The 21,949-nt window shown below is 56.4% G+C and overlaps 4 protein-coding genes across 4 annotated transcripts; 2 read left to right on the top strand and 2 right to left on the bottom strand.

Moving 5' to 3' along the window:
* Window positions 1-5: 5 nt before the first annotated feature.
* VDBG_09769 (keratin-associated protein 10-4) lies at window positions 6-5,436 on the bottom strand (the record flags this gene model as incomplete). The annotated part of the gene is made up of 3 exons (XM_003000003.1): window positions 6-70; window positions 439-2,793; window positions 2,907-5,436. 3 exons carry the CDS (start codon window positions 5,434-5,436, stop codon window positions 6-8), a joined length of 4,950 nt encoding a protein of 1,649 aa, XP_003000049.1.
* A 5,816-nt stretch (window positions 5,437-11,252) lies between these two features.
* VDBG_09768 (serine/threonine-protein kinase gad8) lies at window positions 11,253-13,324 on the bottom strand (the record flags this gene model as incomplete). Its single annotated transcript, XM_003000002.1, has 2 exons — window positions 11,253-12,212; window positions 12,269-13,324. The coding sequence occupies 2 exons, from the start codon at window positions 13,322-13,324 to the stop codon at window positions 11,253-11,255; spliced, it is 2,016 nt and encodes a 671-aa protein (XP_003000048.1).
* A 4,297-nt stretch (window positions 13,325-17,621) lies between these two features.
* VDBG_09767 (conserved hypothetical protein) lies at window positions 17,622-18,463 on the top strand (the record flags this gene model as incomplete). Its single annotated transcript, XM_003000001.1, has 2 exons — window positions 17,622-17,926; window positions 17,983-18,463. 2 exons carry the CDS (start codon window positions 17,622-17,624, stop codon window positions 18,461-18,463), a joined length of 786 nt encoding a protein of 261 aa, XP_003000047.1.
* A 1,736-nt stretch (window positions 18,464-20,199) lies between these two features.
* VDBG_09766 (LysM domain-containing protein) lies at window positions 20,200-21,806 on the top strand (the record flags this gene model as incomplete). Its single annotated transcript, XM_003000000.1, has 3 exons — window positions 20,200-20,324; window positions 20,510-20,890; window positions 20,957-21,806. 3 exons carry the CDS (start codon window positions 20,200-20,202, stop codon window positions 21,804-21,806), a joined length of 1,356 nt encoding a protein of 451 aa, XP_003000046.1.
* Window positions 21,807-21,949: the final 143 nt, after the last annotated feature.

Below are 21,949 nucleotides of genomic sequence, written 5' to 3'. Positions count from 1 at the left end.
CAGTATCACCGCAGTTGGTCGGCTGCGTCACGGGTTGACAGGTTCCGACACCGCCGACGATAGAGTCGCACTCGAAGCCTTCAGGACAGTCTCCTTGGACCTGGCGCTTCGCCCTGGGGATGGCCACAGGGACGGTGCAGGACTGCGGCACACAGACGGTGCCGACGCAGGTGGTTCCGGTTCCGCAGGCGGGTGTGCAGGTGGCGGGCACGGTAGGTGTGCAGATGCCTGTGTTGCCGGTGGCGACAGTGCAGGTGAAGCCGTCGGGACAGTCGGCCTGGACCTGGCGCTTCATTGTGAACCTCGTCAACTCGGGGAGGGTGCAGACCTGGGGAAGACACTGGCCAGCGATGCAGGTGGTTCCCGTCGGGCAGTCTGGCGTGCAGGTGTTAGGAACCTCGGGCGTGCAAGTTCCACTGTCGCCTGTGAGAATCGTACAGACCGAGCCGTCGGGACAGGTACCCTGGGACAGACGATTCGCCATCTTGAGGGTAGGGGCGGGAATCGTGCACCCGAGAGGCACGCACGTCGTGCCCACACACAGGGAGCCGGCCGCGCAGGTTGGGTTGCAGGTCTCCGGGGTTGTAGCAGGCAAACAGACACTGGGACCACCTCCAGCGGGAACAGTACAGACGAAGCCTTCAGGACAGTCACCCTGGCTCTGGCGCTTATCGAAGCGTCGGAACAGAGGCAGTGTGCAGGTGTTTGGCACGCAGATACCGCCGACACATGTCGAACCAGCATTGCACGTGGGTGAACAGACGGGAGGTGTAACGACAGGAACACAGACGCTACCAACACAGTTGAAGCCGTCGGGACAGTCACCCTGGGTCTGTCTCTTGCTGATGTCGAGTGTGACTGTGCACGTGTTCGGTACGCAGACACCGCTGACGCAGGTAGTATCACCCGTGCAAGCCGGGGTGCAAGTCTCAGGGCCCGTGAGATCTGGTACGCAAATGGTCGCGCCACCAACAGCAGCGACGCAGAGGAAGCCATCGGGACAGTTACCCTGGGATTGGCGTTTACCGAGCCGCAAGCCCACTTCGATGATGCACGTCTGCGGCACACAGGCGTTGTTGACACAAGTCTGGCCTGTGGTACAAGCGGGTGTGCAACCAGTCGGTGGCGTCAGATCGGGGATGCAGATGCATATGCCGCCTACGCCAAGGGCGCAAACGAATCCATCGGGACAATCACCTTGTGTCTGTCTTTTGAGAAGGTTGACGCCGATGCTGATGGTGCACGTCTGAGGCACGCACTGTCCGTCGACACAGGTGAAGCCAGGGCCGCAGACCGGGTTGCACACTTCAGGGCCGAGATCAGGCACACAGGCGCCTACGCCGCCAACGCCGATGACGCAGTTGAAGCCGTCAGGGCAGGTTCCTTGTGTCTGACGCTTCAAGATACCGATGCTTTCGTTGGGAATGGTGCATGTGTCAGGAACGCAGACATTGTTGATGCAGGTCGAGCCTGCAGCACAGGTCGGGTTGCACACATCGGGATTGACGGTCGGCACACAGATGCCAGTGCCGCCGGCGCCGACAGCACAGGTAAAGCCCTCAGGACAGTCGCCCTGCTGACGCTTGTCGAGGGCGAGACCACTGACGGTGGGCAGGTTGCAGGTGGCCGGGACACAGGTATTGGCGACACAAGTCTGGCCATTGCTGCAGGCCGGCTCACAGCCTGGGTTGGTATCGGGAATGCAGACGCCATCGCCGCCCACACCGAGGGCGCAGGTGAAGCCTTCGCCGCACTCAGGGGTGCACGTGGGAGGCGTCACATCAGGGACGCAGATGCTGACACCGTTGACACCGAAGATGCAGTTGAAGCCGGGGCCGCACGCGGGGTTGCACTCGGGCTGCGAAATCTCAGGCACGCAGACGCTGAGTCCGCCGGCTCCGATGACACAGGTGAAGCCGGTACCGCACTCGGGCGTGCACACAGGGGGTGTGACGTCGGGAATACAGATACCCACGCCACCAGCGCCAGCCGAACAAGTAAAGCCAGTGCCGCATTCGGGAGTGCACACAGGAGGCGTGACATCGGGAACGCACACGGTGATGCCGAGCGCGTTGATAACGCACGTGAAGCCATCTCCACACTGAGGGTTGCAGACGGGTGGCACGACGACGGGAATGCAGACACTGAGGCCGCCGAGGCTGATGACGCAGGTAAATCCTTCGCCGCACTCAGGTGTGCAAGCAGGAGGCGTGACATCGGGTACACAGACGCCAACGCCTCCCAGACCAAGGGTGCACGTCGATCCCTCAGCACACTCGGGAGTGCAGACGGGAGGGCCGACATCGGGGACGCAAATCGAGACACCTCCAACACCAAGGGCACAGGTGAAGCCATCGCCACACTCGGGTTCGCAGGTGGGAGGCGTCACGTCCGGCACGCAGACGGAGACGCCGTTGATGCCAAGGACGCAAGTAGAGCCCTCTGCGCACTCAGGGTTGCACGTGGGCGGTTGGTCAGGCACACAAACGCCGATGATGCAGGTCGAACCAGCAGGACACCCGTTGGGACAGGTAGGGAGCACGATAGGCACGCATGCGCCGTTGAGACACGTCTCGGGCGCAACGCAAGCAGGCTCGCACTCGTTCGTGACGGGCACACAGACACCAAGAACACAGGTCGCTCCAGATTCGCAAGCTGGCTCACAGACACCGGGTCCCGTCGGCGGCACACAGACGCCGTTGACGCAGGTATCGGTTCCAGTGCAGGCCGGTGTGCACGTGGGGTTCGCGGGAACACAGACGCCGAGGACACATGTGTCGGTCCCAGTACAAGCTGGGTCGCATAAGCCAGGGTTGGGCAGGACGATGCAAACACCCTCAACGCATTGCTCTCCGCTGTCGCACTCGGAATCATTCGTGCAGGTGTCGGGAGGATTCGGCACACACACGGGGCCATTGGGACCCATGGCACAGGTCGTACCGGGCGGGCAGGATCCCGTCTGGCGACGACCGACAGCCGCCGCCGGGTCGATATTGCAGGTGGGGCGGATCGATGATGGGCAGACACGTATCGTCGGGTCCGCAGACGAAACCGGGGTCCGCAAGCGGGATTGCATCCGGAGGGTGGAGTCACCGGCACACAAACGCCGTTAGCGCACAGCTCACCGGAGCCGCAGGGTGGGTCGCACACGGGGCCGGTAGTGGGGACGCAGACGCCGTTGACGCACGTGTCAGTTCCGGTGCACGCCGGATCGCATGTGACGGGGCCGACCGGCGGCACACACGCGCCGTTGATGCAGGTATCGAGGCCAGTGCAGGCTGGTGTGCAGGTATCAACAGGAGGGACGCAGACGCCATTGACACAAGAGTCGTCTCCTGTGCATGCTGGATCGCAGGTGCCGGGAGGGTTGGTTGATGGAACGCAGACGCCATTCAGGCAAACCTCATCAGAGTCGCAGGCGGGAGTGCAAGTAACAGGTCCGACAACGGGAACACACTGACCGTTAACGCAGACGGACCCAGGTGCACAGGTGGGATTGCAGACAGGGCCAACAGGAGGGACGCAGACGCCGTTGAGACATGTAGCGCCGCCAGTGCAAGCAGGGTCGCACGTCTCGGGTCCGACGAGGGGCACGCAAACACCGTTGACGCAGGTCGAGCCAGGAGGGCACGAAGGCTCGCACGTTACAGGACCCACGACGGGAACGCATTGGCCGTCAACACACTGGGAGCCGGGCTCGCAGGCCGGATCACAGGTGACAGGTCCCACGACAGGAACACAGACACCATTAATGCATGTGTCGGTACCGGAGCAGGCAGGGTTGCAAGCAGGGCCGGCATCAGGGACACAGACACCATTAATGCACGTGTCGTCGCTGTCGCAAGGCGGGAAGCAGACGTTGGGGCCAACAATGGGCACGCACACGCCATTGGCGCACGTCGAGAGCGGACCGCAAGCAGGGCTGCAGCCGGGTCCCACAGGGGGAATGCAGACGCCGTTGAGGCAGCTATCGTCGCCTTCGCAAGCGGGATCGCATCCACCAGGCTGGGTGAGCGGGACGCAGGCGCCGTCAACGCATCTTTCGTCCTTGGCGCAGGTGGGGTTGCAGACACCAGGTTCGCCGTCGCCTCCTCCTCCTCCCCCTCCTCCGGGGACGCAGGTATCTTTGAGGCAGACGAAAGAAGGAGGACAAGCTCCGTAAGAGCCACAGCTGCCAGGATTGCCGGGCGTCAGGTCAACACAGACGGCGCCGCCAATGCAGACCTCGTTGGGTCCACAAACAGTGTCGCCGCAAGGACAGTCAAAGACGTAGTCGCCGTCAGGTCCACCGCCGGGCTGGCCAATGTAGACGGGACGACAGCTGTCGCGGTAGCAGAATTCGCCGTTTGAGCAGCCACTGCCGCATCCCTCGAATTCGCTGCCGCCGCCCAGCGGCAGGCATGTGTTGCCGCAGCAGAAAGAGTTGGGACCGCACGACTTGTCGCCGCAGCTCGAGGGGCGGCCAAAGTTATAACACTGTCCATTGTGTTGCACGCTGCCATAGCCAGCATCGGGGAACCAACCGCCGTACTGCGCGGATCCCTTGACCGTGCCTGAGCTAGAACTGCCAGAGCCTGAGCTGGATCCCGAAGATGACCCAGACCCAGACCCAGACCCAGAGCCGCCTTGTGGCTGGCAAGTCTTGGGTAGGTCGTCAAAGCAGACACCCGAGACAGAGACCTGGCCCTCGGGACAACTGCCAGGGTAGGTGCTGATGTGCATGGGAACAATATCGGACTCCCAGCAGAATGTGCCGGGGTGCAGATCTTCTTTCTTGCACTTGTCGAGCGGCTGGCCGACGGCAACATCGTGGCACCCGCCGTCGACACATAGCTGGCCTGGCTCGCAGGTGGCAGCGTCAACGCCGCAGTGGTACGGATCGGTGCCGACAATAATGGTGGATGAGCCGAGGGTGATGGGGGAGCAAACGCCATTGTCGCAGTAGTTACCAGGATCGCAGGCTTTGGTTTTGTCCTTGCCAGGTCCGCAGACATGCGGGTCTTCGGTGAGGTCGAGAGGGATGGCAATGCCGTTGACGCAGACTTCGCCGGGAGCGAGTTCGACGGGCGTGATATCGCCGCAATGCAGCGGATCGAGGATGATCTGAATGGGCTCGCATTTGCCTTCGTCACACCATTGGCCCGGCTCACAGCCGTCGGGGCACGACTCGAGAGCGTCGCCAAAGGTAAGGGGCTGACATGTGCCGTTGACGGCGAGCTCGGCCGCCTTGCAGCCGTGTTCCTTGGGGTTCAAGGAGATAACTGACCAGCAGGGTTCGTGTCGGGCGCCGCGGGCAACCAGGCCGGCGGCGGAGGGGGAGTCGATGGAGGAGGAGCGAGTGACGCGGCGCATGCTGGAGGCGCCCGCAATGCTGGCCTGGCTGGCGAGCAGAGCAAAGGCTGCCAGGCTCAGCCGATCAATGTTATTTGTCATCATAATGTCGACTGTTGTTGTTAGTAGTGGGATCTCAGATCATGATCGTGCTGATGATGAGATGGATGAGATGAGCGAGTAACCGAAAGGCCAAGAGAAGAGGACAGGAGTGATTTATACTTGATATCAATTCGATACCATGGAACCCAAAGTCATAGATACTGATATGGTTTGTCGGAAAGGGGCTGAGGCGGATCCCAGGGTTCGAGACTGGGATTCAGCAGGACCCAAGCCCCGGGTCGCTATGTCGCTCACCTCGACGCTTTCGTAGATTCCTCTGCTGCAAAGAACGGTATGATGTGGTACCCATACGAGGTTCAGGGATATTCTCATTCCATCTGCCGCGTCGCGTCGATTCCAAAGGATCACCCATCACCAGCTCCACGGCCTGCTCAGCCGCAGCCCTAGGGTTCCTTAGGGTCTGGGCTTCACGACCACGAGGCTCCAAGAGAAGCACGGTTGCGGACATATTCATGGCCTAGGATGGGTTAGACATTCTCAAAGCTCTGGACTTGTCTAACATGCCTGGAGCTATGGTGCAGGCCGCTGGGTGGCAACGCTGTCGCGCAGGGCGTGATATGTCCTCGGTGGGGCACGAACGAGTTGGCTTGAGATCCAATATCATGGCCTAAAACAAACGACACGAGGAGACTAGTCAAAACTTTACCGCCCGTGTATATGCTTCCTGTGCCTATGTTGTGGATCGTGTGGAGGTTGCCACAATACCAGCCTAGGGCAGGGAGCATGGGAGGCGCTATCAGCGAGGAACACGACGCGGAGGATCTTTGTCACTTTCGTCACAAAAGCTCAAGCCGGAAAGTGACGCAAGGCTTGGCCTTGAGGCCCAGGCCTTGGCAGCATCATGCTGGTGTGCACTGGTGAATGGTCGGCCAAGATTCTTCATAGACGAGCTTCTGAACCTATTCGCACCATATCCTGGCCTTCACTTCCACCTCTTGAGATGTCCAACTTCATTTGTTTTCATCCACCACGTGTAGCTCACCGTCAACGTGACTACCATGCATGCACCAAGCTGGAAGTCGACCGTCTGTCTTGACCGAGTACGTCGCGAAAGCTCCTTCATTCGAGGTCTTAAACAGCCAAACCCCTGCATTCCACCGTAGATCAGATCACTACAGAAAAAGCGCCGCCCACACTCTGCACCTCGTACCTTGCAGGCTAAGACGCCACATGCCACTCCTCATGGCTCGTTGATCCTGTCGCATCCGCACATCCGCTGGCTCCTCAGCTCGTGCGGCCCCCCAACGGAAGAGCGTTACACAAGGACCGAGCCTGACGCTTGCGGCTCGATCTCGTCGCCGCCGCACAGTAGCCACGCTAGCCACACGATACTCATGATTGTGACAAGGTCATTCTTCTCCTAATAGGATGCTCCTTTGGAAAGCGAAGCAAAGTGCATTTCTGGCTAACGTCCACTTATTCGCTCGACAAGGGAGGATCGACAGCATACTGCCAAAAGGAGTATGGCGCCATCTCGACTAGGAGAATGTAGTCCGATCAGAAAGGGAGCTAGGCGGGGTTGGCTCCCCTTGCTAGTCGACCTGTCATCCAGCTAGACTCGCACAAAGACGAGGTGGGTAGGCCTCCCGTCGCGATCAGTCCACAGCTCGCAGGGCTAGATCCATCGGCAAAGGGAAGCCGAAGCCTCCAATGCCCTGGAGGGGACCTTGTCTGAGACATTTCACTCGTGGCTGAGATGCCAAGCATCCCTCATGCAAGCGGCCACAGCGAGCACTCCCCACGGCAGCCCCTGAGAAGGGCATGACGACCAGACTCCTCAGCTTTTCTGCCCGTCCCCCTCTTTTCCTAGAGAACCACTGCCCGAAGCCCGAGACAGACGGCGGGCCAAGATGGAGGCGTGGTTTAGTCATCGCTAAAGCTGGCCTGTTCCGGCTACCTGCGAGGCGCGGCACCAGACGCAAGCCGAGACGCCAGGCTTCTGGGAGTTTCGTGTTTGCGGATGAATGATCTCATTCTACAGGGTTGTTATCTTCACAAAGTCGACAGGGCACAAGCACCAGATCCCGACGCGGTCAGATCATCCCGTCGGGGGTTACAATCCGAGCGGCATAGGCTGGGGAGAACATGTACTAGGCCTAATTGGATGCCTCCTCATTCCCGATTCGTCCTGCTCCTGTGTAAATTCTTCACAATCAGACAAGACAATCCCTGTGCACTTTGTTGTAGTACAAGGGAGAGCCCACCTAGCACCACTTGTCAACACACCACATTGTTCGGGAAGCAGAAAAAGAGGGGGCCGATTAGCAGTGATGGGGGGAGAAGGCTGTGATCGGTCAAGGACTGAATTGTCTAGCCCTGGTCTCCTTGCATTCCCCTGCCGCTGTCACCTCGAGTCTCACAATCTGGACCCCTCATGCGGTCTTGCTAGAGCGAGTGCCGCGAGTCAACCAGGCCATCCATGGCCTGCGCAGTTGAGACAACCACACCAAGCCACGAAATATCTGATCAACGCCACAAACTTGTCCATCCCCCCTTCAGACGCGATGATGTTTAATGATTTTTGGGGACGAGTGCCGGAGATAAGGAACCATTTGCCATTCAACTTTGTTTGGCCTCACCAAATGTGGACGGTTCTGCCCCAGCAGGGCATACCTCGTCAGACGCCCTAAAAAAGAGTGCGCAAGCCTTCGACACCACTTTTTAGAACACTAGTAGACGGGCGTAGAAAAAGGCCAAGCCGGGAGATCATCAGCAGCGCGTTCCCCCCGAAGCGCCGCTGATCTGACTGTTCGCACGGGGGTTGGGGCTGCCCGCAGGAAAAGGCGAGCCGATGCCAAGAGCTTGACAGCTCGGTTGGGGAGGAGCGAGCAGTCCGGTGCAGAAGAAACGTGATAGCATTGATGTTTGCGGCTTCGGTTGCGGCGTGGTTCAGGCGTCCAAGCTTGCAAAGTCTAGGAGGCTGGGAGCTCAAGATTGGAGCTTGGGGCTTGGGTGCTGGAGCTTAAAGCTCGGAGCTGTCGAGATGATAGATAGCGCGTCTGAGCGGGTAACCGAAGGTCGGCGGTCCGAGACAGGGGGTCACGAGGCGTAGCAGACGGCGGTGGTCGCTCGGGAACTCACTCAGCCGTGTTCCTAGCGACTACATTGACCTGACACTAGCAACGGGCAAAGTACTCTGACTCTTTTGTTTCCATCTGGCGTCTGCTACGACACGGCACTGGGGACTCTGAGCGTTGTGACACCCGTTAAGCACGCTAATAGTGTCGTGGGACAACCGCAAACATCACACCATTGAGTTGCTGTGCTGCAGCTGAGAAGTGTCCCACACGTAAGTCCCAGGATCCTCATCACACGCTTAATACAGCATGATGTTTACATTTCGGTTAGTCTAGGCGTTGAGATTTGCAGACCTCGTGTTGCCATACTTCCTAGTATGGCTCAACCGTGATCTCAAGCTGGAGATTCAACCACGTAAGCGAGGCACTGCGGGCAATGTCTGACCAACATCCCCTTTTCGTCGCAGCCCATGGCCGTTTGCATCTTTTCTTGGCAGTGCGCGCTTTGGTGAGGGTGATGAGATCGTTAAGCGAAGGTAACACGTCACGCGTCAGAAGCGCGTCTTATCGATGGTCACCTGAAAAGTGTGGTCTCAAGCTATCTCAGCAGAATTACCTGGTCTAGTCAGCTGGCGGTCTTGGCCTCCTTCAAATTGGCTGGGGATAATTGAGTTTTCACAGCAAACCTTCGATTCACCTCTTCCCGTTTGCTCCTTGGTAGCCATCCTGTTTCCTGGTCCGCGGACAAGTGGCTTCTTCCGTTTACCGGCAGTTTACAGTATGAGTAGCCCAACGTTTTCTGCTATCTTGAGACACACGCAAGCTTGTGATACTGAATACGAGGTGAATTTCGGAGAGCCAGGGGCTGTAACGGTGTTAATTCAAACCGGCGCCTCTGGGCTGACGCACGCACTTTTGAGTTCTTTATCTTTCAGCCGTGGCTTACTGGAGAGAAAATGCAATCTAGATTATAAGGGATGTCGAGAATGAGGAACCAACGACAGTGGAATACAGTATGTGTCATAGATAGCATGAGGGTAGGAGAAGTACCACACTGCCAAACATGATGTGACAAGTGGAGGCTCCGTCAACGTCTGCTCTGTCTAGACTGGCCGGAGAGGCCCGCTCGATAAGGCGTAAATGCTGAGAAACTAAAATCCTTCATCCGGAAAAGCACTCTCTGTGTATCTATTAGACATCCAGGGAAGCCAATCAGGGGTCCCGTGGGGTGCACGATTTTATCGTCATGCCCCGCCATTCTGTACACATGCATGCCATTCCTTTGAGCCACAGTGTGCGACTCCGTATGAAATGACAAAACAATTGAAGAATCTGTGCATCATTGACTTTCATGACTTCATGTGCCTGGTAACCATGGCTGGCAGCACTAAATAGCTTTTTCAATTCGACAAAGCGCATTCTCGGAGAGGCAAGTCGCCCGGCCGATGTAGCTTCGCATAGCTCAGGCACCACTGTTGGATGCCGATGTGATATCTGTGCTCAGGATCCTAAATCTTTTCTTGTCCGTCACAGTGGTTTCTATAGCCTTGAGCCTTGCGGTTCCAGGCCCATCAGCCCTCATTGCGAAGCATCTGACTCTTGGTGCCCGGCCAAGGTTGTAACATAGCCAGTGGCTGGGTGCGACAGCATGCGGGATACTAACTGATAATGAGGCTGAAAATTCTGTCACCATAGAGAAGTCATCACATTTCAAAGCCTGTGCGAGTAATAGTCCGGCTTTGTTCTGCGTTGTAGCCTGCCATAACCTGTCCACCCGACGCAACTCGAATTGTATTGGCGGAATCTGCGCACAAAGGAATGGTGAAACTGACAGCTACACATGTTACATCTCTGGTCTGAAAGCGGGATTATAATAGCTTTGTCCTGTTGTTCTTCTGCCCAATGGTATTGTTGATCTGATGGGATTTTGGTCCCCATATCCGGGTCCAACCTGGGGAGGCCTGGGCGATTGCATGAGCAAGCTCAATTAACGACATGGAATCGAATCCAACGTAATGAGTTGGATATTGATGATTCATTTTGAGACGAGGAGGACGGCAGTCAGGATAGGGCTCTCATTGCGATGGGACCTGTTAGAAAGCATAGTATTCTGGGAACTGGAAAATGAAGGTTGTTTGATCTACGCGATCTAGAACAAAAGGTTCAATGCCATAAAGGAGTGAATCAATGTCCAAATACAATTTGCTGATTCTTAAATAAAGTGGAACGGAAGCAGTCCGCGATGGTACTTCGACTTGCTGCCGATGTCCCTCGGTGTAGGATCGTGATTTTACTACGTACGTGTCTAATCTCTCCCCCCCCCCCCCAAAAAAAAAACGGACATATCCTCACCAAATTTAAGAAGCGATTACTATGTACTCAGCCACTAATAGCCATGTCTCTGCGCCTGTCGCTCATCTTCGGCCATGACGCTCATGGGCTTTCTCCGAATCAGGCCACCTCCGATCTGCATCGGCCCACACAGTTGCAGGGATATGTTCAGGGGTATCTTTATGAACCAAGGGCCCGGCCCTTGCAGTTCAAGGCGGTCCAACAACCGACTTGCACCCCTCAAGCTCGGGATCGCACGTCCAATCCAAGTCGTGCGTTGGTTCTTGTTAATCCTCGATGCAAGTCTAGAATCATTTCTGTGGACGGCGCCTTGGTGGGTTCCGGTTGAAACAAAGGTGCACCTCCGGCTCAACTCTCAACCAATAACACCACCAACACCACCACCACCCTTACCTCACCGCAGATCGAGGACCCTTCCAGGACCGTCCCCTACCCGCCCCGGCCTCCAGCAGCCTCCTCCAGCCCAGCCGTTACCCGGAGATACACGCTCCGCGGGACCGTGGGACAAAAGTGTGCTGGTCCGGGCCACTCCGAATGGGGAAGCCCGATATCCGCACCACCTTCCAGCAGCGCGTCGACCACGTCCCGGTGTTCAAGCTGCGTCGCCAACTGCGCGACCCGCCCACACACGAAGCCAAAGTTCCATGAGCCCCTGTGCTCCGCCGCCTCCTGCCAGGAAGCGTGCCACTCCGGCGCTAGCCAGGTCATTGAGTGATACGCAGTGTTAGGGTCCGCGCCGTGGCTCAACAGCAAGCGAACCATGGCCGCGTCGCCGTGTCTCGCTGCGCGAACGACGGGGGGGACAACAAAGTCCCAACTCGGGCCCCATGGGGAGTCCTCATAGCCGCAGAGGTGCAAATCGTAGTGGGATGTCCGCGGGGGCGGCAGGGGATGGTCTGTGGTGTCGAAGTCGCAGGGGACGCCGCGGGAAAGAAGGCATGTGACTGTGGGTATGTCCTTTTGCTCGACGGCCAGGCAGAGCGTTTTTAGCGCGAGAATGCGACTCGTTTTGGGGGCAAGAATGTCCACGAGCTGCGTCCTCCGCTCTCTGGCTGCCCGGGTGAGCGCAGGGCCGTACCTCTCGTCGAAGGTACGATTAGGATCCGCACCCCGGTCGAGGAGGAGGAGGACCAGGTCCGCACGCCCAAGCTCCACTGCCCATTCAAGCGCTATGATCGGGACCTCGCACAACAATGTCTTGGGCGCAATCGTTTCGATGGGTGTAATGTTGACGAGGAGGATGGGAGACATGAGTATGGTTGCTAGTACGTCACTGGCGCAGCCGTCGAGAATACGGGCGACTTTCTCCGTGCTTTGCCTCGTCTGTAACGCCGCCTTGAGCCGTGCCATGATTGCTTCGGGCTCGCCGCCCTCACATTCAGAGTCTGCCTGAAGAGCGTTCGCAGCAGCCTGATCTGGGCTCAGATGCACCCGCTCGGAGAGACCCGGTTGAAGATATCAGACGAGCTTCGCAGACGTCCTATAGTCTGTTCGGGTTTGCGGCCGTTGGCCAGTTGACCATATGGGTACTCCTCGTACACATAACCCCCGGACTCGCGAAACTTTCGAGGCGGTTGGGTAGTGCCCTTGAAAGGTGAATTTTTGAGGATGTTCTTGGCATCGTGTGGTTGAAAAGGGCTTAGTTCAGAACAGCCAGCGCTGGGATGTTGCCAATCGAGACCCACGAAGAAGTCGTGTTCCTTGATCTCTGATACACCATGTACTCCTCCCAAGCGCTGGGTTGGGTTTTTGTTCAGCAGGCGTCGTAAAATATCTGCTGTGACGCACTGGACGTATGTGGGCACGTCCAACTCCTCCATGAGGATCTTGCGATCTCTCTCTACCGGATCTTGGTGATAGAAAGGGGGCAAGCCGGTCAGAATCTCGTGAAGGAAGCTCCCCAATATCCACCAGTCCGTTAGTTGAGACGGTCCATCACCACTCAGAATCTCGGGAGCGGTATGTGCCATTTGGCCGAGGCAGCAACTATGGTCGGTCGTGAACAGCCTCGGGGTGATGATACGGATGTTACCAAACACATCCAAGAGGATATTCTCGGAGCTGAGCAAGCCGATTATATTCAAGTCGTGCAGGCTTTCCAGTGCACATACAAGCTGTGCAGTGTATAGCTGAGCCTTATTGTTGGTCACCCGGCGGCACCTCTGGACGCGGCCAAGGAGATGGCAACAGCTCGAGATCGGGCTCAAGAGATGGAGGTGACCGGGGGATTTGTACACGAATCGGACGGGTTGAATCCAAGGGCTTTCAAGAGAGAACTTAGCCGATCCCTCCCGGTAGTCTTCTGCAGATATGGTCGTCATGAGGTAGAAAGTGTCAGTGTCCTTCGCTTCGACAAGCTCAAGACCACCAAGATCACGACGTGTCCCTGTGAGCCATTTATTCTGCTCCATATCTTCCATCATGCCAGAAAGATGGGCTCGTGAGAATGTGACGGTCATTTCGATCTCGACGTCCTCGAAGGGACAGGACTCCATTGTCATTGTGCAAGACTCCCCAAAATGGCCCTAAGCTGAACGAGCCAAGATTCATGACCGCATCGCCCCCCCCTAGCGACTGATTCGAGTCTAAGTGGCGCTCAAAAAGCAGGTGCAAGATGGCCTCGCAGGGCTGCGCCATGAGAGATATGTCGGACCGAATAGTTGTTGCGTGTCCGCCCCATCCCGAGCCCGCGCCAGACCCTAATATCGGCCAATTTCTGAGGTCGAACTCTGTGAGCGAACCGTCGTGTTCCAATATCGCTCGAGGCTTCCATTGCCCCTGAACATTTGACCCAAGCTTCCAAAGGTTGAGGCATAAAATGCCATATTCGACTTGATCGGCGGATACGGTCAGGGGTAGGAGATGATCGTTAGCATCGGCTGCAGGCGCGGATGTCCGGTCATCTGGCCATGACAGAGACGGCGCGTCGCAACTTTTGTTCTTGTCTCCTGCGGGCTGCTTCATGATCGAATCCAGCGAATAAGTCATTAAGCCCTGAAATGTTCCATCAGTACTTTCGCACTGCTCTCAGGGCGTTGCCGGTGGGCAACAACACTCACTCACCTTCAAGTATCGATGGTTCCGAGACTACAGACATGGTGAGCGAATGCTTCGAGTTTGACCTTTTGACGATCTTAAGTTTCCACTCTGGTTGACAATCCAGAGTCGGTATGTCAAGTGGGAATCAGGGAGAGGGGAAGTTTAGTGACGCGACAGATTGCGGGGTTTATAAAGCGAGGAGGTGGCATGAGAGATGACATAATCTGCTCTTCATAATATCACTTTATCATGACCGTCATCCTTCATCCCTCCATCATAAATGCCATGTATAGATGTGAGGATGTAGATGGCGACCAGGTGGACATGGCGATCTAGACCTGACGGCGATTTAGCTGAGATGGCAGCCAGCAGACCAGGAGATCTGGGGGGCTTAAGCGACATGACTGGCTTGATTTGCTTCCGCCAAAGCTGAAATAAGAGATCACATAGGCTATGGCGCAGAACTCGACTGTGAAGATATGTAGTGGTCGCCAAAGGTGAATTGTATTTTAGCTAACGGGGTCGCGGAGTACAGGAAAACCTCGCTGGGACCTTTTGACATCCAAGGGAAGCGCAGTCTGCGGCAGCCTGCTTCTTGCAAAAAGCATCGCATTCTCCAGTAGGACCGCTGTCCGGATTGTTCTTGCACAGATCGTACCCTGGGCCAAGGCATCTAGATCGCTGTTCAGCGACACAACTGGTCTAGCAGCCCCAGGTACGACACTCATGCTCGGCCTGGGACTTGCACCTTTTGTCGCAAGAAAAGGGAGGGCCTCCATTACTTGGCTCCTGACAAACCGCCAGGTGGCTTGCCATGTAGTCAAGCCGCCTGATGCCGACGCATTGGATGGCCTCTTTGTACTGGTGGCATCCCACCATTCTGCACTATCAAAGGGCAGCAGGCAAACACATGCCATGCCGACAATTTCCCCGTGCCCTCGGTTCGCGCCATATTGTGGCGAGAAAATTAATATCCTGTTCATGCTCAAGAATTCGGAGTCAGATTGTCTTGTGATCATTCTGGCAAAAGGCCTTCAGTGTCTTTGTAGCAGTCGGTGCACCTCTGCGGCGCAGCAAACAATCATCCGGCCGGTAGAGTCTGGCCGATGCGGCCAGTGCGAGAGTTTAATAGTCAGGGGTAACTCAGCTAAGCATATCACATTTCTGTGTTGGTTGTAGGTACATGGACCAACCTGAGCACCTTCGTGTCCATGCAGGCTGCGCTCCATTATTGTAAGGGTCCAGTCCACTTCGTGGAGCGTCACCCTGGCACCATAAGGAGCTGCTGTCTTATTCAGCCTATTCACAGCAGTTGTTAGCATTAAAATTATAGTGAATGTGCCCTGGCTCGTCCGACGCAGCGCATCGTACTGGACGCGATAACAGGACGCAGCCCAAATAAAATAATCTATTATGGTAACCGGCTGTTTCTTTTGGGAAGCTAGACCGAGATGAAGGTATTTGGATCTAGTAAATTATAGAAACAAGAGGGAATCACGTCCCTTCTTGAGTACCCGGGCGCGGATTCCGGGTAGCGAGACGTCAGGCAAGCTAGGACCCCAAGATGCCGTAGTTGACCCACTCAGCCCACGAGCGACATGACCGACATTCTTATCGCGGCTCCTATGCGTAATTACACAAAAGAGTCAGGAAGCAATGGCATCCATAAATAATTAGAGAAACGCCGTAAGGCCTAAATAGATTCGTCGCCTGGCTCTGTAGCCCCCATTTACTAGCATTACGGATATCTTCTCGCCGGGGTTCCAAATAAGAGCACTACTCGTTCATTCTTTTCACTATAAAGGGAGGATTCGCTTACTTGTTCTTCGCACTCCACACCGAGCTCAGTGGGCTGCTCTATATCCATGCTGCATACGAAAACGTCGTCGGCCAATACTCAGACAACTCCCCAAAGCGTTGCAGCGAGGCCGGCCCTAATCCGAACAACTGGACGAGGGTCCGCTACCTCGAGGCTCTGTTATACTGTGACTGTTCGACCCCAACGCCCAAAACGATATCAGCGGCGAGAACGCTGCGATCCCTTTCCGCGCCTTTTCCAGATCGAGTCCGTTATCAAGCCGGTCATCAAGGCCAGGCAGGACGATTCGGTCCTCTCAACTTCCAACAATTGCGGCGCCAATGTCGAGAAGACGATCTTACAGTTCCGGCACCTCATCGGCATCCGCAACACGCCCAGCCTTTGGCCTATCTACTAGCAGGCGAAGCAGAAGAGCGAGTTCTTCAAGAAGCTGAAGTCGATCAACAATCGGCCGGTGCCCCAACATCCCTGTGGACCCGGGCAAGACCGACAGCTTCGAGCAACGCACCATGGGGAGCTGTAATCCAACAACGAGAATGGCTGCGTTCTCATCTTTCCGGACACGGTGCACTTGTTGCGCAACATACCCGAAGCCTGAACTGTCTCGCGAGGGGTCGGCATCTATCATAAGGATGACTTTGCGTGGACGAACTTTTGGCCCGAAAAGGAGGACATAAGAGACGTTGCCGAATACGCTGTAGAAGGGTGGAAGAGATCGCGCAGTAAGTTCATCGTGACACAGTAGCTCAGCACGCCAGGTCCTTGAGTGTTAACCTTCGTATCCAGCATCCAGGCCGTCGCAGTACTACCGAACGACCCAGCGCTGTACTGGCGTAGCGTCCCGGAAACTACGCCGACGCCGTGCCCCAATGCCATCATAGTCGACTACATTGGCTAGCTAGTTATGAACGAGCAGCGCTAGAACGAGCTAGGCGGCAAGCTGAAGGCCGTCGCTATCGGCCTGAACCTGTATACGCTTAGCGAGTACTGCGATATTACAAGAGGCGGTCCGTGCTACTGCACAAGAAGAGCAGTGATGGGTGCTATGCTGCCGCGCCGGCGCAGGACAATCCCCTCGTGTCATCCTGGAACGGTATTATCTTCGCCAACGGCAAGGTCATCGACAACCCACCGCCGACCCTGCACGTAGGCCAGCGGGAGATTTTGAGGAACGGCACCAGGTTCAGCAACAGCACTCTGCTCACTAAGGACATCCGTGATCCCGAGTTCCAGGGGCTCTTCCACGCTAACCTACTAGGCCTCAGGTTTTAGATAGACGGTTAGGTGATCATTTAGTAGTCATGGTCAATATGCAGTAGCAGGCAGGTTTATAAATACTGCCTCTATAGATAGGCCTTAGACGTACTTTCCGTTGCCAGACGGCATGGGAAGCATCAGCGCCCACATCGTTCCTTGTTTCCTTCCCTTTTCTCCTATATAGGAATATGAAGCCTTCCGCCTCATTCATGTCATTCATATGCTATCTGTGGACTGCTGTGTGTGATATGTCGTGCGGTGTGGGATGTGCATTAGAATGAGTTTGCCAAGGCCTATGAGTAGCTAAACGCAAGACCCCAATTATTAGCCGGTGTCGCCTATCTTCTGAGCCGTCGAGGGCGGGGAGCCTCGGTTTGAACGACCCGGGACTCTTGCAGGCCTATCCTGTGCCGCAGGACTGCATTGTCGTGGGTGCGTTCTGTTTTAGTGCTCTCGCCCCGAATCACCCACCCCATTACGCTAGTGTGTCTGCTGCGACCCCTGCGCCTGCATCCATCTGGCTTGAGTTCTCATGTGCCCGTGCAGAGGAGAGGTATAGAGGCGCTGCGCCCAAGTCGCCGAGGAGCCAACAGCCCCGATTATGCACTCACACCTTCAACCACATAGAGTTCTAGCCCAAAACCACTCTCTCATACACTTCACTCTCCCTCACCCACAGCGCCATGTCGTCCACTTCACCGTCGGTCGCCGCGACAGTGACGGCGCTCCTCGCCCTCACCACACCCTTCGTGGCACCGCCCGGCTGCCCCCGCTTTACCACTACCAGTATCCATGATACGTCCTCCATTGACGGTGTCGCCGCCGTCCTCGTCGCCGACGACCCTTCCTGCTACCCTGATGGCTGGGCTGACGTCGTCCCCGAGAGCCGTATGCGTTTTAGCCCTGGTGTGTGCCCCAGCAGCTGGGTCTACTACGGCATGGGCAGAGCCGGTGCCCCGGCCGGGTTCACGGCCGCCTGCTGCGACAGGTGCGCACCTTCACTCCCCCATGATCGAACGATCCCTGGCTGACAATAGCATGTAGCGGATACACCCTCATCAACTTTGAACATAATGAACTCGTCGCGCCATACATCAACGACGGCTGTGGCCGGTGGACATCAAGGCTGAATGCCGATGCGGGCTTGGACAACGCCACTATCACGGGCAGCACCCTCCTCGTGCACAGGGCCTGGGCCATCACCTGGCAGGCCTCTGACATTCCCACCCTCACCCCCCAGCCGCCTTCCCTCACAAACGACATGTGGGTGCCGACATGGACGCCTGGCGAGGTCATCCCCGACGGAGAGCACGACCGCTCCCCCAACGGCGACAATGTCAACCATTTTCTGCCTGCGTCCCTGTACATGTTAATTTGTATTGGTATTCCCCTCATCAGCGTCTTCTGTATCTGCTCGTGCGTAGTCTGCTGCGTGCGGAGCAGCAAAAAGAAGAAGACAGCGCGGCGGGCGGCGGCGCTGCAAGCCACAGCAGGAGGTGGCAACGTGCAAAGTGAGCATAAATAGCTCTTACTCAATGGCTCTGACTACATGAAATTGCATCGACGAAGGTCCCCTCAAGGGCCATGGCAGTGTGTTCCCCAATCATTTTGCACCCCGAGTGTGCTGAGCGAGCTCACATCATTGGCATGATGGATGGCTTCGTTGAGAAGTTACAGGCAAGGGCATTAGCGGCTCAATCGGGAGAGATAACGCTCAAGAGGTTGGAGACTGTGTCCAGAGACTGGAGGAGCCGAGTCTAGATTAATAATACCGATGATCCAGGCGTTCCTACTACAACCGTGCGAAAGATCACATCCTACGAGACTCGTCAGAGCAAGGAGCATCAAATAATCAGCAGAGGGAGTTTACTGTTCAAAGCACATCTTCTAGGCCTTGGTACCTGTATTGATGTACTTCTACTGGGTGTCGGCGCAGCCTCCGTCTGTGTCTGTCCACATTATTCTGTCGGGGTCGGTGAAAAAAGAACATCCCCGCGCAACGTATCGGCGGCAAGCTAACGCCAATTTGACTGGACCTTAACATGCCTGGCTGGGCCAGTCCCCAGCGCAACAGATGCTTTGGCCATTGATTCTGCCGTTGGGCGGCATAGCAGGTGAGGGATTATCGTCTGATCACGAGCAGATACTCGACACGCACTCCGTCTGCTTCATTGGTTCTGAGAAAATGGCAGTTGGCTCTTGTGTCCGCCGACCGACCAGGACACGGTGCGGTACATTCGGACTTCTGCGGATCCAGCAGAGTAAAAGGCGTTGGGGTGAGCGGATCCTTGCATGCCCAAGTTGATCTGCGTGACCTGAGCGGAAAGAAAAGCTTGCAACACAGGTGGCTCGGGCTTCGTCGTTGAAATTCAGTTGGCGCTAAAATATGCGGAATGGATCCCAACCCCTGCCGCATTGAAGGATATTGGCGCTAGAACCAAGCATTGTAGGGGCCGGGCCGTGGCTTGTCGCTTTCCCCGGCCGCCCCTGCCTAAAGAAGAGGACCGGTACATTAGGCAGGTACCTACATGTAAGTACCCCGCGTTTGCACTGGGCAGGAACGCTCATCGGACGTCCGCTCCGCCCCACCGCAAATCCAGCTTGTCACGGTTGCATATCTTGCCGACTCGAGAGTCATTTTCCGATTGAATCCTGGGGCATGCAGAATACCTACCTTGCTGGCAAACGACTCCTCTTCGCATACAACGTCAACCATCGCCGCCAACACGGCACAGCACCCAACATACTGATCTATAGACTCATCCACTGCGACGGAGGAGGCCGCCGAAAAGAGCGCAGAATGTCGATTTTTGTGCCCCTCAGCCAACACCAAACCACACGATTCATATTTAGCCGAGCCGTGACAGCTAGCCGTTCGGTTGTACGATAGGCCAGAGCCCTATCGGTCATGCTTCTCATGTCAAGGCCGAGGTCCTGTCTGGACCAGCCCGTCATGTGAATGATGTCCTGCATGTCCGGAGCTGAGGGCTCGAGGCAAGAGAGGGAGAGAGGGGAGACGGTGAGAGTCGTCTGTCCACCAAGAAGAACGAGAAGACGAGGTCTGAGCTCGGGTCATGATCAGATCCCAGCCGATACAAGCTTATAATGGCTTCAAGTCTTGTTCATGGAAGCCAGAGCCGACAGAGCCCTCTCTCGGTCAGTCAGTCAAGCTCCCTCTCCCACTAGGTTCCCTTCCTCCTCCTCCCGGCATCTCACCCATCACACCCTCTCCTCCTCATACCACCACACGTGGCCATCACGATGGCCGTCCTTTCGTGGAAAGGCCTGCTGGCCTTGGTCGCTGGCCTCTCCTCGGTTGCCGCCGTGTCTGTCCGCAGCAGGGACGGCGACAAGCCAGGCCTGCCATATGACGAGAACACCACGTCGTACTGTTCTTGGTGGCTGGACAACAATGGCTCCACTTCTTACCAAGATATCCTCGACAAGAACTAGATCGACCTCGCGACCTTTTACCGCTGGGTGAGTCATTATTTGTCTTCAAAATTGCTATGACTGGATGAAGCTTGCTGATAAGACATCAACTCGTATCACAGAACCCTTCCGTGAAGAGTGACTGCAGCGGCCTTGCGACTGGCAGGAGCTATTGTGTCGAGGCGTTTGGCCAGCCGGAGCCCGGGATCACGACCACGGCTGCTGTGACCACCACTAAGGCTCCTACCACAACTGTGGTGCCGACCACAACTACTGCGGCCGGCAACGGCATCGAGACCCCTACACCCGTCCATAACGGCATCGTCGCCAACTGCAACATAATCTACCTCGTCAAGGGCGGCGACACCTGCGCCGTCATTGCTCAAACGCACCTCATCCGCACCGCCGAAGTGGTCTCGTGGAACGGCCTCAACGTCGCATGCACCAACCTCTGGGAAGACACCTATGCCTGTGTCGGCGTCGTCGGCTCGACGTCCACGGCCCCCAAGCCAACCACGACGTCCGTTGGCAACGGAATCTCAACGCCGACGCCTATCTAGTTAGATATCGTGTCCAACTGCAACAGGTTCCACCTTATCGTGTCAGGAGACAGATGCTCAACAGCCTCCGCCAAATATGGCATTCCTGTTGCGAATTTCCTCGAGTGGAATCCCAAAGCGTTCAGTAACTGTTCCGGGCTCAAGCAGAACGCCTACGCGTGTGTATCCGTTATAGGTTTCACACCGACGCCTACCAACCCTGGGAACGGCATCACGACACCAACCCCGACGCAGCCAAAAATGGTCACCAACTGTGATAAGTTTTACTTTATCCAGTCAGGCGACCTTTGCTCTACTGTGGCTATGCGTAGTGGTATCTCGGTGGACGACTTTCTCAAATGGAACCCCGCTGCAGGCTCTGACTGTGCTGGCCTATGGGCTGGAGCTTATGCGTGCGTCAGCGTCATCGGCCACACGCCCACCGCACCCGGCAACGGCATTACCACGCCAGTTCCAACACAGCCTGACATCGTCAATAACTGTAACCGTTTCCACCTCGTTATATCAGGCGAGCGCTGTTCCACTGTATCCGCGCAATACAACCTGCCAGTTGATTTGTTCCTCAAGTGGAACCCCAAAGCACTTAGTAACTGCTCAGGGCTCAAGATCAACTCATATGCATGCGTCAACATCATCGGGTATACGCCCACGACCCCTACGAATCCTGGAAATGGTGTTCAGACACCGAGCCCAATTCAGGATGGCATGACGAAGAGCTGCAAAACCTTTCACTACGTCGAGAGTGGTCAGACCTGCGCAACGATTCAGACGAGGTATAAGGTTACCCTCGCGAACTTATTCAGGTGGAACACCGCCATCGGCGCGGATTGCCGCAACATGTGGGCCAATGCATACGTCTGTGTTGCGGTTCTGTAAGGGATCTCGGTGAAAACATGGGTCATGAGAGCTCGAAGGCGGTGGAAGCTTGACAATACAGCACCATGTACAGACGGTTGGACGCACGATTCACGTGATGAGACCACCGAGGCGGTGATCTATAACATGAAAGGAGAATACAC

Source organism: Verticillium alfalfae, genomic scaffold (genome assembly GCF_000150825.1).
Source record: "Verticillium alfalfae VaMs.102 supercont1.16 genomic scaffold, whole genome shotgun sequence".
NCBI classification, from domain to species: domain Eukaryota; kingdom Fungi; phylum Ascomycota; class Sordariomycetes; order Glomerellales; family Plectosphaerellaceae; genus Verticillium; species Verticillium alfalfae.
This window is presented reverse-complemented; position numbering and strand designations above follow the sequence as displayed.